At 40.7% G+C, this 17925-nt stretch overlaps 1 protein-coding gene across 4 annotated transcripts in view; it reads right to left on the bottom strand.

The window, feature by feature from the left end:
- EDIL3 (EGF like repeats and discoidin domains 3) overlaps positions 1–17925 on the bottom strand; it is a 316556-nt gene that overhangs the window by 214428 nt on the left and 84203 nt on the right. For all 4 annotated transcript variants that reach the window (XM_029070916.2, XM_029070911.2, XM_029070902.2 and 1 more), the window contains one exon: positions 7510–7638. In XM_029070916.2, the coding sequence (XP_028926749.1) occupies positions 7510–7638 (129 nt within the window). The remainder of the gene's footprint in view (positions 1–7509; positions 7639–17925) is intronic.

Here is a 17925-nt window from a genome sequence, read left to right as displayed (position 1 = left end):
AAGAACATGCCTTTTCAGTTCTAGAATCAGCAATTTTGCTGGTACTTTTCTCTCATAAGGTAATTGTTTCTATGATGCTAATCAAGTTTCAGTGAAGCACACACAGAAGCACTCAGGAATCTTTTGTAAAGGTGAAGTTGGTGATCTAAAGTCAATAAGAAGAAAAGAAAATGTGGTCTGGAGCTTACCCAAAATCTATAAAAAATGTTCCATTGTTATAACAAACATCAAAAAATGGTTTTCATTGAGCTCTTAGTACAATAGTCTGAACACAGCAAGTGCTCGATACATACTGTTGACTGATTACTGTGTGCAGAGCACTGTATTAAGCATTTAAAAATTCCACATTCCCTCTCAATTAAGAAATATATTTTATAGGTGAAATAATCCCTCAGTAGCTAACTGCCAAGGGATGAGAAAAAGAATAAAAATATCCACTATTCCTGTGCAAATCTTTGACATTCAGAAAAACTGAAGAGTTTCCATCTTCATTATATTTTTGAGCTGGGTGAGTAGGATTCAGATTGTGTCACTAGAAGAGAGGGATCTGCCCATTTTTAGAGTGGATTTCTTTTTGTTCTATTTAATGTGACTGGTAGGTGACTAATTTTTTTTTACATATAGAAAACGTATTAGCCATGTTTTCTAAGTGCTGATTTGCATGAGCCTAAAAATCAAATATGGCACCATCCACAGAAATGAGTTTCACCTGTCTGATTTATCATGGAGGACTCTAGCATTAAATCCAAATCTTGGAGAAGTGATGTTTCTACGTGAGCTAGAAGAAAGAGAACGTGCAGAGAAATTCATCCAATAGCACTACTGGACATATCTTTAAACACTGATGCTTCAACCTACCAGTGATTCATTTTAATATCTATCTCCCTACCTAGACCATTCACTACTTGAGAGCAGGGATCGTGTATACTCTCCCAAAGGCTTCCTACTGTACCTCCATCTTGTCTACCTCACTGCTGACCTCTTGAACACATTCTGCCTCTGGTCGGGAATGTCCTTCCTCTACACATCTGACAGACAGTCACGTTCTGCAGCTTCAAAGCCCTATTGAAGATTCACTTCTCTAAGAGTTCATCCCCATCTAGGCCCTCCTACTTCCTTCTACTTTGGCCTTACCCTCGGATTTGCACCCTTTATTCAACCTCCCTCAGTGCCCCAGCACTTACGTACATACCCATAATTTATTCATTTATATTAATGTTTGTCTCCCCCTCTAAACTGCAAATTCACTGTGGGCCTGGAATACATCCACCAACTCTGTTATATTGTACAGTTCCTAAGTGCTTAGCTCAATGTTCTGTACACAGTAAGTGTTCAACAAGCACAATTGATTGATAGTACATTGTTTGAGACAGAATAAGCACTTAATACTGATTGATTTTAAAAATGTGAAAATTTATATAGGAGATAATTGCAAAGTAGATGTCAGAACTATTGATGACAGTGGGGATGTTGAGAATTCTTCATCCCAACATGTTAGCTGTGTTTGAGGTTGATGGATTTGTAAGCAGACTTTTAAATCCATTTGGGGAATGAGAAGGTTAAGAAAAAAAACAGAACAAAACTTTAAAAAAAATCTATTTACGGTTTTACCTTTGAAAAATGAATTGGTGGTTGACACTGGATTGAATCAGGTAAAACCATAAAAATCTATATCCTTTTCTTTACCTAAAGGAGAACAGCTTCTAACGATTTCAATCTTTCTAAAAATTAACATAATGGGAAATCTCTCTTATTAAACAGATGCACCCAAAACTTCTATTCGGGGATGGCGGTGAAGACATTTCCAAGCTACTGAAAGTCACATGAATCCACTCTCAGATACAGTTCAATTAGTTTTCAATAACAACCAGTAAACTCTATGACCTGTTCAGATCTGTTTGAGTAGCAAAGTTGCTTTTAAGAGGACATAGGTTCTAATCCCGGCTCTGTCATTTGTCTTCTGTGTGACCTTGGGCAAGTCACTTATCATCTTTGTGCCTCAGTTACCTCATCCGTAAAATGGGGATTGAGACTGAGTCCCACGTGTGACAACCTGATTAACTTGTGTCTACCCCAGTGCTTGGAATGGTGCTTGGCATATAATAAGTGTTTAACAAATACTATAATTATTATTATTTTAAAGTAGACCATAAACTCTTTTATTGCAGTTACCTAAAAAGTATTTCACAGACTTGTACTTGTGTTTTTTCAGCCTCTCTCTGAAGTGATAGAAATTGAAACCTCCCATCATTTAAATTCCTTATCCTCTTAACTAATTCTTCAGCATTTAGGAGAGGTGAAAGGCTGGTTGAATCACCGAATGCTGTGATACAACACCTCAGGCAAAATGAGGGTGGAAAGGTAATGATTACTAAAATTTAGGAGAGTTAAGATATGGGACAACTGGGTTCAGGAAGGAGTAATGAAATTAGATCTGAACTTGGACCTTTCAGGGTTTGATATTCACCCCACCCTCAACCCCACAACACTTATCTTTAAATTGTATATTGTAAATTATTTATGTATCATCTGTATCCCCCTCTAGACGGTAAACTCATTGTGGGCTGGGAACATGTCTGCCAACTCTGTTGTATTATACTATTCCAAGCACTTAATAAAGTGTCCTACACATAGTAAAAGTGATCACTAAATACAATTTATGATGACGAGTAATCAAATTAATAAGTTAGAAGTCATCTGAGTGAAAGCTAAAGAAACTGGAGCTGGTTAGCTAGGCATAAAGAAAACTAAGGTATCTTAAAAACAGCCTTCAAGGATAAGAAGTTTTTGAGCCACACTTTCTCTAGCTCTTCAAGGCCACAGAGAACTGAAGATAAAAAAGTTGTCACAAGAGTTTGGCTATACATGGGGAAAAAACCTTGTGAATGCCTGGATGATTAAACAGTGGACTAGTTGAAGTTTAACCATCAAGAATCAGTGGTATTTACTGAGCATTTACTGTGTACAGAGCACTGTACTAAGCATTTGGTAAAGTGCATTACAATCAAGTTGGAAGACATGATTCCTGCACACAAGGAGCTCATAGTCTACAGAGGGAGGCAGACATTAAAAAAGATTAGGGATAAGAGAAATTCCTAGAAGAGTGTTACTTAAGTACCTTAGTAAGTTTATGAAAAAAAGAAACAACCACCTGTTCTGAATGACAGTCATTCACTGGCCCAGAAAAAGCAAGGCAGCCTTCTACAGGGGTACTCAGGTTCTGAAATTTTGGGATATGCCACTTCGCCAGATTTCCACCCAATCTCCCACTGACTTGTTTGATGATCTTGGTCAAGTTACTCAATTTCTTTGCATCTGTTTCCCCATTAGCAAAATGGGGATTTTAATATCTATTCCTGAAGCAGCCAATGGAAAGGGCACAGAATTGGGAATAAGGAGATCTTACAGCTTGGACTCAATCCATGCCTCACGTGAGGCTCATGGTCTTAATTCTAATTCTACACATGAGGTAACTGAGGCACAGAGAAGTGAAGTGACTAGGTCACACAAACAGGCAAGTGGCAGAACCAGGAAAGGAACCCAGGTTCTTTCCGACTCCCAGGTCCATGCTCTATCGACCAGGCCACGCTGCTTCTCATTTTAAAAAATTTTAAGAATTTTAAGCCACAAAAGAAAGGGCTGATCTAGTATCTTGGATTTTGGTGCTGATACTTGTCACAGAGACAATAAATGCATGACAGCTATCAGCCTCCTATAATAAACCTATGAGATCATCAATCTGAGGTTAGTGGACTGTAAGTAAAACCATCAGAACTTCTTCCACCTCCATATACATAAATAACACCGTCTATTCCCAGCAGCTTCAAAGATGTAGCCTTTCACTAAGAGTATGTGTCTCACACAACTCTGAATCTTCAGAGGAATCCTGAATGAAGCTTTCAAGATTTAACAAAAGAAAGCAGTCAAAAAATTCTAAAACTTGGAAGGTTCAAAAGACTTCTGAAAGCTCTAAAAAGAATTAAACTAAAGCACTGATGCTCGGTAATGATTTGATCAGCTAGAAATAACCCCCCCCCCCCACAATTCTGTATAGACATCTACAATTTATTTAATGTCTTTCCCCACTTAAACTGAGCACCTTGTGGTCAGGGAACATGTCTACCAACTTTGTTAGAATAGTGCTCTGTACACAGTAAGGGCTCCGTAAATGTCATTGATTGATTAGCTAATTTTTATGTCACACACAAAGAAACCATACTGATGGAATAAACTACAAAATTAGTGCCTAAGCCAAATAAGCAGTAGAATGAGCCTACTTTAAAAAAAAAGAGTGCGTTTTAGAGAACATTTTCCCAAAAATCCAAACTTGTTTTGTCTTCTTCCTCTCTTCTCCTCTATAATTATGGTCTGAAGATGAATGCTTGGGATAAGTTTTTCCCATCACCTTTTTGGGTATGAAATATTCATTAAAGTGAAAGTTTTTTTTTTCCTGTTGTATTGCTTGCGAGAAGCTATGTGCATTCTTGAGTTCTAGTGACATTACAACGTATCATTATTTTTTATTCGCACCATTTTAAAAACACTTGCCCCATCCCTTCCTCCCCGCCAACCATCTTCAGATGTTCAGTCTCTAACTTCCCCTTCCTCACTGCTTTAAAACATGACCACACATATTTATCCCCTATCCTACTAAAATTCTCCCTCAACCCTACCATCTCTTCAGTTATTACTACATCTCCTTCTTACCATTCCTTGCCAAGATCCTCCAGGGAGTTGCTTACACCCACTGCCTCCACTTCCTCTCTTCCAATTCTCTTCTTGACCCTTTGCAGTATCACTTACATCCCCTCCGCTCCATGGAATCTCTCCTCACCATTAACCACCTACTCATCAAATCCAATGGCCCCAATTCCATCCTAATCCTCCTAGACCTCTCAGATGTCAGACCAACCCCTTCTCCTGGAAACAATATCCAACCTTGGTCAATGACAGTGATTTCTCCTGGTTCTCCTCCTATCTCTCTGACCAATCATTCTCTTTCAAAGGCTCCTTCTCTGCCTCCCAGTCCTTAAGTGGGGGAGTCACTCAGGGCTCAGTAGACCCCATCTACACCCACTCTCTTGGAGAACTCATTGACAACCACAGCTTAAACTGCCATCTCTAAGCAGATTATTTCCAAATCTATTTCTCCGGCCCCAGTGTCTCTCCTCCTCTGCAGTTTCACATTTCCTTCTGCCTCCAGGACATCTCCATTTCATAACTCTGCTGACACCTCAAACTAAACAGGCCCAAACAGAACAACTTATCACCCTACACAAACCCTCTCATCCCTGAGAATTACCCATTATGGAAGACACCACCACCATCCTCCCTGTCCCCTAAGCCCACAACCTTGGCATTACCTCTGACTCATCTCTTTCATTCACCATTCTCAATTCAATTCTCCTAACAGTTGTAGGAGATTGGTGAGGTAAGGTAGGAGGGAGAGAGTTGATTTGAGTGCTCTAAAGTCTATGATAAACACTCTTCATTATGCTGTATAGGCCAAGGCAGTGGAACATCCTCATTTGCTTCCTGTAAAGTTCACTCTACAGACCATCAGTTTTGAGATCTTCGGAAATTCTGCACCATCCATGAGCTTAAATTGGAAAGTAAGGCAAAGGAATGGTTTCAAGTAATACCAAAACTTTAGCTGTCCAGGCAGTTTCCTAATATCTCAGTTGTACTGTGTGTATTTTGACACAGTTGATGTCAGAGGCTTTGGATGAGTGCTTTCCACAGGCGAAAGAAGGAAAAAGACTACCTTGGTTCAGTCTTGCGGCAAGAACAATATCTCAGCTGTAGCACTCCATGAAAACCAGATTCTCTCTCAATAATTAGCACAGTTGTGCAGAAAAGGCATTGATTAAAATAAAGAATATCAAATTCTATTCCACTTTGTCTTATTTTGATGTTTTGTTTAAATGTGTAGCTTTTAAAATTGTAGCCAGGGAGATCCAATGATCTTGGAGAGGCCTCACCTGCTTTGCCAGCATACAGCCTGAATGCTTCCTTTAGCTGAACTAGGATGGGAAAATAAAGTCAACCTACTAGACTATGATATAGCATAGTTTCATTTTGGGGGAGTTATTGCAGGGCACCTGTTGAACTCCAGTGACTGAAGGGGCTCACTAGATTCCTCCTAAGGATTTGAGGTGAGGATTGGAGGTTAAGAGAAGCAACGTGGCTTAATGTAAAAAGCACAGGCTTGGGAGTCAGAGGATGGGTTCTAACCCTAGCTCTGCCACTTGTCTGCTATGTGACCTTGGGTAACCCACTTAACTTCTCTGGGCCTCAGTTACTTCATCTGTAAAATGGTGATTAAGATGGTAAGCCCCACATGGACTACCTGCTTACCTTGTATCTTCCCCAGTGTTTACAACAGTGCTTGGCACATAGTAAGCACTTACCAAATATCATTATTATTATCATTATATTTGCACCCCAATCTGATTCCAAATGTCTCCTCCTTTGAGCCGTCCTCAAGGATGGGATGATCTTAGGCCCACTTCACATCTCCCCTTAGAGGTACTGATGGATTTTGGAGGATCTGGGGTCCATCTCTCCTTTTCCCAAAAACTTTATGCTTAGGAAGTTTCCTCGCCCTCTAAGACTCCTGAATGGTCAGCCTCAAAGCAGACACTTCTGGTCAGGCTGAAATTGTAACCCCAGTGAGGTTTACTCAAGACACTATTGGGCCCAACCTCCACTTTTGTCCCAAATCTCCCTGAATACCTGAAGCCAATCTGGGGCCTGGGGTATGGTGGAATTGTGGCCATCCCTTGAATTTTGTTAGGAGGTCAATCCTTAGGCCTCTTTTCAGGTGACATTACCCCTTCACATTGACATTACCCCCATTCATGCCTCCTCATTCAGCAAATTATAGGCCATGGCAACAAGTCAGAACACATTTTGCAACATCTTCAAATCATTGAATTCCAATCCAAGATTATACAGAAACAAGCTATCTTTAAAAGCCCAGTGACCATTTTTCCATCTGAAATAGCTTTTACAAAGTTTCATTAAGGCACCCTTCAACCCCCAAACTCTAAAAATGAATTATATTCAGGCCAAAATGACAATTTATTGGGGAGATATTTTTGAATGAGGTAAACATTTTCAAATGGCCAATGCACTTTGACTTTCAAATTTCTGCTCATTTGCTTAAAGGAGCATTATACATAGAAAAAAAAGGTTCCCAGTGTTTAGAGACTGGTTAAAAAATTCAAATTTTGGAATTTTCACTGAATATAATTTACTTACAATCATATTATATAAGTAATTATTTATCATTGATAATAATCAGAGCTAATGGTACTTTGGAAGATAGAAATGGTATTTTGGAAGATAGGTATTTTGGAAGATTATTTATAATAATCAGAACTAATGGTATTTTGGAAGATAGATTCTATGCAAAATGCCTAGAATGCATCCCACTCAAATCAGAACACACACAGATGAGGGGAAAAGGATAGGCAAAGGACTTTAGGTTTCAATGCTTTCACTTACCAACCTCCACAACACTAGAACAGTTGGGGTCTGTGAAACCTTCAGGACATTCACATGAAAACGCCTCATCGACCAATCCCGACAAGCAGATACCACCATTTTCACATGGATTGGAATCGCATATATCACCTGTAGAATGAAGAAAGATTTTGAGCTTCCCATACAAGCTTTCCCACATCCTATCAAATCAATCACATTGCTCTTTTACAGATTGATCATCCACTGAATTATGAAAGCAGATTCATACCCTCTGACTTCCTTTGCCCTAGAGAAATATCTCATGTAATGATGTACATAAGAATTCATGATTCATTCCACATTGAGCATCATAAAGACCTTCATTTTAACTACTTTTGATATATTTTACTGATGTGTGCTTAATTTGTGAGATACTTGACGAAATGACTTCTGAAAATGGAGGGGGAGAAGTGACGAAGGTGAGGAGCATTTTTAAATTTGATCTTTTGCTGAAACAAAATTAAATTTACTCTTGAAACCACATGCTTATAACTTTCAGGACAATTTTATGCTATCTGGTAACTGATTTCTTCAAAGCCTTTAGAGATTTATAGGATGTTAAAAAAAAATACCAATCTAGATCAGACCAATCACCCTTCAAGCCAATTATTCTAGACAAATGGAAAATGTAGAGAACTCTGGATTTTACTGAAGTATGAGTCCATAAACCAGATCCACTGTACCCATTTTTAGCATTATGGTCTTAAAACACTGTGGGGTGCCAGATATTCTGGGTATAATCTTGTAATAGGATCATTCCTGCCTAGTTGTCATTCACCTACTTCAGAATAGGACAGCTGGGTGTAATTCTAATCAAATAATGCTTTAAGATTCCTCATGGCATTTATTGCAGAAACAGGCCAATTAAGTGAATGCCAATTTGCTTTTGGCAGTGGATGGGTGCAATCATTTTTCCTGGGTGCAAGAAATCACTATCTCCTATATTTAATTTTCTGCTTTCCCCTCCCTTCTACACACTCTTCTGAGCGCTGGCTGACTGTGCTTTCCCATCAGATGAATTGTGTGTTTACTTCCTACCTATTGCTGGACTTCTTCTTGTTCTCAGGAGGTTATTATTTTCAGAGCAGGGAATCCAATTCTGCTAACTTCTTAGTGTTTGATTATTACAGGTTTGAGGTGTACAATGTCAAGTCTGGGTATATATGTGAGTTTAAAAGGTCTTGGAGAAAGGCAGAGAGAAAAAGCTCAAGGGAGGAAGGCTTTGTTGATTCACTATTTATAGTAGTATTATCAGGACTTTAATTTGAGGAAAAAAAGATCCCAGATTATTTCTCCTATGCCCGTTAAAGATACATATGCCACCCCATATCCAGGGTTACTCTAAGCACATCCACCCCTCTATGGATTCTACAAGTCTTAAGAGCAGAATGTACTTTGTAATAAAGTTAACCAATTAACCAGTGGTAATAAATTCTCCGGTTCTGCCTCCTCAATGCATTTTCTTCCTTGTACTTAGATTGTGAGCCCCATGTGGGACAGAGACTGTGCTCAACCCCCGTGATTAGAACAGTGCTTGACACATATCAAATATAATAATGATTCTTCTTCTTCTTGAGTTATTACTCTGGTACAGAGCACAGGACTAAGCCCTTGAAGTAGTGCAGTAGAATAAATGAAAACACTCCCTACCCTGAACCCTCAATTTCTACAGCACTTCTTTTCTGTATCTCTTCAAGAACTTGACAATAATTGTAATATTTGTTAACCACAGTGCCTGTTTCACATGAGGATTACAGTCTAAGTAGGAGGGAAAAGCAAGTATCAAATCCCCAATTTACAAATGAGGAAACTGAAGCACAGAAAAATCAATGGTATTCATTGAGTGCTTACTATAAGCAGAGAACTAAATCAAGTGCTTGAAAGTTAAAGTAAAGTGGACATGGTCAGACAGCAGGTAAGTGGCAGAGTTGTGAGTAGAACCTAGGTCTTCTGATCCCCAGGCCCATGCTCTTTTCACTAGACCACTCTCTGCTGAAGGACTTCCAACCAGCTTCCTTTTAGTGTCACACTACCCCTGTGAGGTAGAGACGGGGCCATCAAACATTAGTTCCATTTAACAAACAGAGTTTGGATAGAGTTGAGGCAGAGCTGGAAAGTGATTGTCCATACCAGTACTCTCTTAGCTTTTTTACTTTCCTCTAGGAAAAGTACTACCATACAGGATCAGGTGCCATGGTTAAAAATCAGAATTTGGAACTACCCTGTAAACAATGCACTCAGTGAAATGAGCAAACACTAACACACAAGTGAGCAATAACTCTGCTTAAGAAGAGATAAAGTTCATGCAAATTTGCATACTGAAATTAGTAAAACTCCCTGAAAATGTTAGCACCCTTATGACTTACTGCCTGTGAAACTGCACAAAGCAAAATAAATGTCACTTTTTGAATCAACAACATGCCTCTCAATTTACATTTTGTACCTCTTGAGAGGCCATTTATGTTGAAATATTGAAATCTAATTTGTTATATATTCTACTCGGTTTGATGCATAGGCTTTGATTTTTAGAAATCCATCTGAAAAACATGAGCAGACTTAGAACTGTTCGTAGAATCTGTTGCCATGGAAAGTGTCATAAAACACAACTCTTGATTGATTTAAGACCAAATCCTAAATCTTGACTATCAGCAAAAGGAAGTGGAAAATAATCTAGAATTCAAGAGAAAATGTTCGACGACATTCAATATCTCCCGAGTGCCAATTTATTTGCAAATATTTTGATGTCTTTTTTGCAGACACCTACTGGCTAAAGAGTATTAATTTTGCTCTCTTTGATACCAAATCAATAACTCCCAACTCCCGATAATCTCCTAATGTTCCATCTTGTAGTAGAAGAAGTATTTTAATAAAGTGCAGCATGCTAAGAGCTTGGGAAAGTATAATGAAAGGAGAAGACATTCCTTTTCCACAAGGAGCTTAATTGTAAATAAGATCTTTCCTTTAAGTACACAGCAACATTTCTTCTGTTTCAAAGAAGGGATTTGGCTGTCTCAATGTTTCAAGTTTCCCTGCTTACATCCTGGCTTAAAGAGTGTTAAAACAATATATGCTTGAACTTGGACATGTATAAATGCATAATTATGAGACTTTATTAAGCAGGCATAACATAACGTGAGTTGTGAATAAAAGATTCCTTACACTAACAAATAATTGTATGTTTCTATCTGTTGGCTAGACATATATACGTAGTCCTACAGCTGAGAAAGGACAGACTGGTCCTACATTGAGCTAGCACCTTCTTTCAGAAGTCATAGAGCACAGAAAACATTGAACAAGATCAATTAATTCTGTAAGAATAAGCTCCATTTAGGCATAATAGAGCAAATAGATTGTACAGATCAGTAGATACATATTCCATCGAGGGATAGGTATGTGTCTCTCTCCAAGGTTATCAGTGACCTCGGTGATTCCTTGCCAAAACTAATGAACTCTAAAGCAAGCTAATCCCGCCCAACCCAATGGCTGTCTTTGATACCATGGACCGCTCCCTGGTCCTGGAAATGCTAGCTAACAGTGGTGTTCCTGATAATTCTCTCCTGGTTCTCCTCCTGCCTTCCATCTAGACACACTTCTCTGGGGAGCTCATCTACATAGAGGGGGTAGTTGAAGCCGCGGGAGCTAGTCTCACTAGCCAAACTCTTGTCCTCTGCAATCTCACATTTCCCCTTGCTTCCAGACATCTCTGCATGGATGTCACACAGACATTTCAAGTTCCATCGTGTTCCAGACTAAGCTCCTTATCTTCCCTCCCAACTTCTCTCCTCCTTTAGACCCTCCCAATACCACTGACAAAACAACCAATCTCTCAATCCCATAACATTAGAATTATCCTCGACTTCTCTCTATTTTTCAGCTTCCCATTTTCAGTCTGTTTGCAAATCATTTTCAGTGTCTGCCTCTCTCTTCATCCAGCCATTTCACTGGTCATAGCCAGGTTTGACTACTGAATCGGCCTGTACCTTGACCCCCTGTCTCCAGTCTCTCTTCATTCTGCTGCACTGTTAAGTTTTCTAATATGCATTATTGTACATCTCCACATGCCTCAAAAACCTCCTTCCTCTCTGCATCAAGCAGATATCCCAAACCACAGCCTTTAAGGCACTCCATTAGCATTCTCCATCCCACCTTTCCACTCTCTTTTCCTATTACACTCCAGTTCATATTCCAAAGCCAACTGCCTCTTTCTTGTCTCTCCCACCACTAACGTCTTGCTCACGCTCACCCTTGTACCACGAAATCCCTCATTCATTCAATCCTCTTCACTGAGCACTTTCTGTGTGCAGACTACTGTACTAAGTGCTTAATAATAATGATGGTATTTGTTCAAAGCACTGGGGTAGATACAAGCTTATCAGGTTGTCACATGTGGGGCTGACAGATTTAATCCTCATTTTACAGATGAGGTAACTGAGGCACAGAGAAGTGAAGTGACTTGCCCAAAGTCACAAAGCTGATAAGTGGTGGAGTCGGGATTAGAACCCACAACGTCTGACTCTCAAGCCCGTGCTTTTTCCACTAAGCCACACCGCTTCTAACATCCAGCGCAACATTGCTCTTTCCCAGATCTCTTCAGAATCACATTTCCTCAATGAGGTCATCCACTCTTTGGTTTCAAATATCCCCACATTATGTCCCCCTAACTGCTATTTCAGCACTTCCTCTCTTTATACTTTATTACTTCATCCTATTGATAATTAATTTTAATGTCTATCTCTCCTCCTACACTGCCAGCTCTGTGAGAGTAGGGATCATACATTGATTTCTAAGCTCAGCTCTCCCCTTTGTCTGTGTGTCCTCGGACAAGTTACTTAATTTATCTGTGCCTGTTACCTCATCTGTGAAATGAGGATTAAGACTTTGAGCCCCACATGGGACACAGATTGGGTCCAACCTGATTAGCTGATATCTACCCCACTGCTTAGTAAAATACCCAGTACATAATAGATGCTTAACAAATGCTATTTAAAAAGAAAAAAAAAAACATTTAATGCAATGGTCTGCACCCAGTGGGGGTTCAATAAGCACCACTGATTAGTTGATTGTCCCAGCCCCATAGAGAAGGTACCACTTTGCAGAAGCAGAAGATGGAATCTCCCTTAGATATATTTACCCACACAGCCAGACAGGGCCATCAAGATATAAGGAAACTTTTAATGGACTAGTCCCTGCACAGGCCAATCTGGGACCCATTTGCGACTGCAATGGCACAAACCAAGGGATGGAGTAATCAGCATTCATTCACTCAATCAGATTGAGTTCTTACTATGTGCAGAGCACTGTACTAAGCACTTGGGAAAACACAACAATAAACAGTGACATTCCCTTCCTCCAACGAGCTTACAGTCTAAAGGCGGGGAGACAGACCAGTATAAATGAGTAAAATCACAGATATGTACATAAGCGCTCTGGGGTTGGGAGAGGGGAAGAGCAAGGGGAGCAAGTCAGGGAGATGCAGAAGGGAGTGGGAGATGAGGAAGAGTGGGACTTAGTCTGGGCAGGCCTCTTGGAGGAGATGTGCCTTCAATAAGGCTTTGAAGCGGTGGAAGGTAATTGTCAGTTTTGAGAAGGGAGGGTGTTTCAGGCCAGAGGCAGGACACAGGCTTGGGGTAGGCGGTAAGACGGGTGAGATCGAGCCACAATGAGAAGGTTAGCACTAGAGGAGCTGTACAGCCTCAGACTGTATTGTAGAAGGAGAGAAGTGAGGTGAGATAGGAGGAGGCAAGGGGAGAGAGTACTTTAAAGCCAATGGTGAGGGTTTTGGTGCCCTCTGGAATGTAAACTCCTTGTGGGCCAGGAACAGGTCTACCAACTCTGTATCAACTCTCCCAAACTCTTAGTACAGTAATCGCACAATGAATTATTGATTGATTGAATGTTTCAGGTGTAGCCTAAATGCAGCCAGTAGAAGTCATAGCACTTTTTTTTGTTTGAATGGTAACTGTTAAGCACTAATTAGCACCAGGCACTGTTCTAAACACTAGGAGAGAACCAAAATAATAGTGCTGGACACAGTACCTGACCCGCACTGGGCTTACAGAGGAGGTACCTAACACACAGAGAAGTGAGTGACTTGCCAAAGGTCCCCTAGAAGACAAGTGTCAAAGCCAGGATTAGAACCTGAGAAGCAGCGTGGCTCAGTGGAAAGAGCCCTGGCTTGGGAGTCAGAGGTCATGGGTTCGAATTCCACCTCTGCCACTTGTCAGCTGCGTGACTGTGGGAAAGTCACTTCACTTCTCTGTGCCTCAGGTCCCTCATCTGGAAAACAGGGATGAAGAATGTGAGCCACATGTGGGACAACCTGATTACCCTTTATCTACCCCAGCGCTTAGAGCAGTGCTCTGCAATAGTAAGCACTTAACAAATACCAACATTATTATTATTATTATTATTATTATTATTATTAACCCTGGCCCTCGGAATTCCAGGCCCATTCTCTTTCCACCAGGCCATGCTGCTTCCACTCCTAAAGCCCCCAGGCCGGAGAGTGGCCTTCTCCTTTGCCATGAAGATGCATCCTCATTATTCTTGCCTGACATAAGGAAGAGCACTCAGATGTCGTGACACTGGAATCTCACTCCATATCCTTGAAAATTAGAAATCTCAGGCGTTAAATTACCAATAATGAAATGTGACTCAAACTCATCGCAAGAAACCGAGTCAGTCACACATAAAAAATACATTTATAGTTAAGAGCTTGAAGTTCTTGAGCTCCAAATGCAGGGAATATACCTGCTTATTGCTATATTGTAGTCTCCCAAACACTAAGTACAGTGTTCTGCCCACAGTAAGCACTCAATACATGATCGAATGAATGACGATTCATCGTCACAAATTAATCTTACATATTCAATACACCCAAATGCTTTCAGATAGTAAATATCTTTTCTGCTAGATAAATTCTAGGAGAATACCAACTAAAATGTGATTATTCCAAAATTCACACAAAGCAACAGCTTTTGAAACAGTAAGCTTTCATAGTATATACTTTATAGTGATCCACAACCACAAATCACAATGTGAGGTTCTCACAAAGTACTGCATTCTTGGGTTGACAGCAAAGGACAAGCTGAAAGGCAGAATTCGGCTGCTGTACATAAATAATGCAACACATCATCATGGTAACCATTAGCCCATCAATCCCTGTCAAGAATACAAACTCACATTGACTTTATAAAAACAATCAGGTGATACAAAAGCTGAATTCAGTGCAGTGAATAACAGGAAGTGACCACATCAAAGTCCTTTTACATAAACAATATAACAATAATCCCTAATTTTAGTATTTTACATATGAGATAAGGTAATCACAGATAAAGACTGAACGCCTCAGAAATGTATTAGAAAACAGTAATAATAATTATGGTGTTTAAGTGCTTACTATGTGTCAGGCACTGTATTAAGCCCTGGGATTGATCCAGGCAAATAGGGTTGGACATAGTCCTGTCCCACATGGGGCTCACAGTCTCAATCCCGTTTCACCAATGAGGGAACTGAGGCTCAGAGAAGTAAAGTGACTTGCCCAAGGTCCCAGGGTAGAGAAGTGGCAGAGCTGGGATTAGATAGTTGTCAAAAACCTGACCTGAAGGCAAGTGGATACTGGAATTAAGACGAGGAACTAAAATATAGCAAAATAATTACCTAGACTGTGAGCCCCATGTGGGACAGGGACTCTGTTCAACCTGATAAACTTGTATCTAGCCCAGCATTTAAAACAGTGCTTGACACATAACGAATACTATAAAAAACTATGTTCTCTCTCTAGTTCTTGGAGGCTCTCCATCAGGTGCATTTGTGGGTACAGCTTTTGGACTAAATATTCTGATTGATAGGAGATGGAAGGGTGAGGGGGTGGAAAGGAGACAGAGATTTCCCTCTAGTGTCATTCCTGCCTTAACTCCTTACTGCATTAGACTCCTTGCTGACCCCTCTGCCTCCTGTCTCTCCCCACTCCCTTCCATACTTCACTCTGTTGCCCAGATTAGTTTTCTAAAAAACATTCAGTCCATGTTTCACCACTCCTTAAGAATCTCCAGTATTTGCCCATCCACCTTTTCATCACATAGCTACTCTTTACTATTGGCTCTAAATAATTCAATCACCTTGCCTCCTCAAATCCTACCTCGCTGATTTTATTCTACAACTCAGCACATTCTGCTCTTCTAATACTGACCTGATCTCATTCATCTCACCACCAACACCCTGTCCCCATCCTTCCTCTGGGTTGGAACTCCTTCCCCCTTTATATGTGACAGACCACCACTCTCTCCCCCTTCAAAGACTTATTATAAATCATATCTCCTCTGAGAGGCCTTCACTTCCCCATTACCCCTACTCCCTGTCCCTTTGGGTGAGCTCCCCTTCTCCCTCTACTCCCCCCCTTCACCTCTCCACAGCTTAACCCTCTTTTCCCCCCATTTCCCTCTGCTCCTCCCCCTCTCCCTTCCCATCCCCTCAGCACTGTACTCGTCTGCTCAACTGTATTTCATTACCCTATTTATTTTGTTAATGAAATGTACATCGCCTTGATTCTATTTAGTTGCCATTGTTTTTACGAGATGTTCTTCCCCTTCCCCTCTATTTATTGCCATTGTTCTTGTCTGTCTGTCTGTCTCCCCCGATTAGACTGTAAGCCCATCAAATGGCAGGGACTGTCTCTATCTGTTGCTGACTTGTTCGTTCCAAGCGTGTAGTACAGTGCTCTGCACATAGTAAGCGCTCAATAAATACTATTGAATGAAGGAACGAAGGATTTGTACCCTTTATTCACCCCACCCTCAGCCTCACAACACCTACACACAGATCCATAATTTATTTTAATGTCTGTCTTCCTTTCTAAATGATAAAGCGCCTAGTGTGCAGGGACTTTGTCTATCAAATCTATTTTATTGTATTCTCTCAAGGGCTTAGGACTTTGCTCTGCACACAGTAAGTGTTCAATAAATATAATTGCTTGATTGACTCCTATCTCCAGTTGAGATATAACAATGAAGACGGTTTATGTTGGTAGCACAGCTAGGGCTGTGCTGAGATCGTCTCAGATTCTACAGCCTTGAATCTCAGTGGTCCTTCGATATTGGAAATGGCAATGGAGGGAAAGCTCCGGGGAAGATTCTGAAACAGAATTGAGCCCCTGAATTTAAAGGGACAATTGAGGATCGAATCAGTGAAGAGACAGAGAAATCATTTATGTGCTTAACACTTTTTTTCCCACTTGCAAAGCAGTTGGATACAGATCAAATCACATCCTCAATTAAACACCTTTTATTCACATATCCCGGTTTCCATTTGATTCATTCAGCCAATCATATTTATTGAGCACAGTATTGAGCACTGTATTGAGCTCTTGGGTGAGTACAACAATAGACACATTCCCTGCCCTCAGCAAGTTTACAGTCTGGTAGGAGGCTTGGGGGAGGGGGGCGGGATTAGATACAGGTACATAAGATACAGGTACATAAGTGCTGTGGGGCAAAGAAATTACAGATATGTACACAAGTGCCGTGGGGTTGGGATGGGGGAAGAACAGAGGGAGCAAATCAGGGTGATAGAGAAGGAAGTATGAGAAAAGGAAAGGGGGGCTTTGCCAAGGGAAGGCTTGCCATAACCATTTAGAGCTTTCTCCTCCTATTTAGATCAATCTGTGCCTCACTCCCTGCTTTGTCAGACTGTGTGATGGGGTCTCCGGTCGGAGCAATCGATGAACATTGGAGCTGGACCTTTGTCCAGTAACATCGCTCTGATGATTCTGCTGGGGACAGTGAAGACACACTCCTCCACAACTGGACTGGCTTCTTTTATCTCCACTGCACTCTCCCAAATGCTTAGTGCAGCACTAGACTCAGTCGGCCTTTGCAAATATATATAGGCTACCAAGGAGTCTTTAATTTAGGAGGAAATCCTGTTGGGTCAATCTTCAAGACATCGCTAAAATCCACCCTTTCCTCTCCACCCAAACTGTTAGACTGTAAGCCCGTCAAACAGCAGGGACTGTCTCTATCTGTTGCCGACTTGTTCATTCCAAGCGCTTAGTACAGTGCTCTGCACATAGTAAGTGCTCAAAAAATACTACTGAATGAATGAATAATCCAAGCACTTATCCTATCCTGCCTTGATTACTGCATCAGCCTCCTTGCTGATCTCCCTGCTTCCAGTCTCTCCCCACTCCAGTCCATACTTTACTCTGCTGCCTGGATCACTTTTCTACAAAAACATCAATCCATGTTTCCCCACTCCTCAAGCAACTCTAGTTGTTGCCCATCCACCTCCAAAAGAAACTCCTTACCATTGGCTTTAAAGTCATCAATTAACTTGCCCACTACTACTTTTCTTCCCTGATTTCCTATTACAATCCAGCTCGCGCTCTTCGCTCCTCAAATG

This window comes from Ornithorhynchus anatinus, chromosome 1 (genome assembly GCF_004115215.2).
Source record: "Ornithorhynchus anatinus isolate Pmale09 chromosome 1, mOrnAna1.pri.v4, whole genome shotgun sequence".
Lineage (NCBI taxonomy): Eukaryota > Metazoa > Chordata > Mammalia > Monotremata > Ornithorhynchidae > Ornithorhynchus > Ornithorhynchus anatinus.
This window is presented reverse-complemented; position numbering and strand designations above follow the sequence as displayed.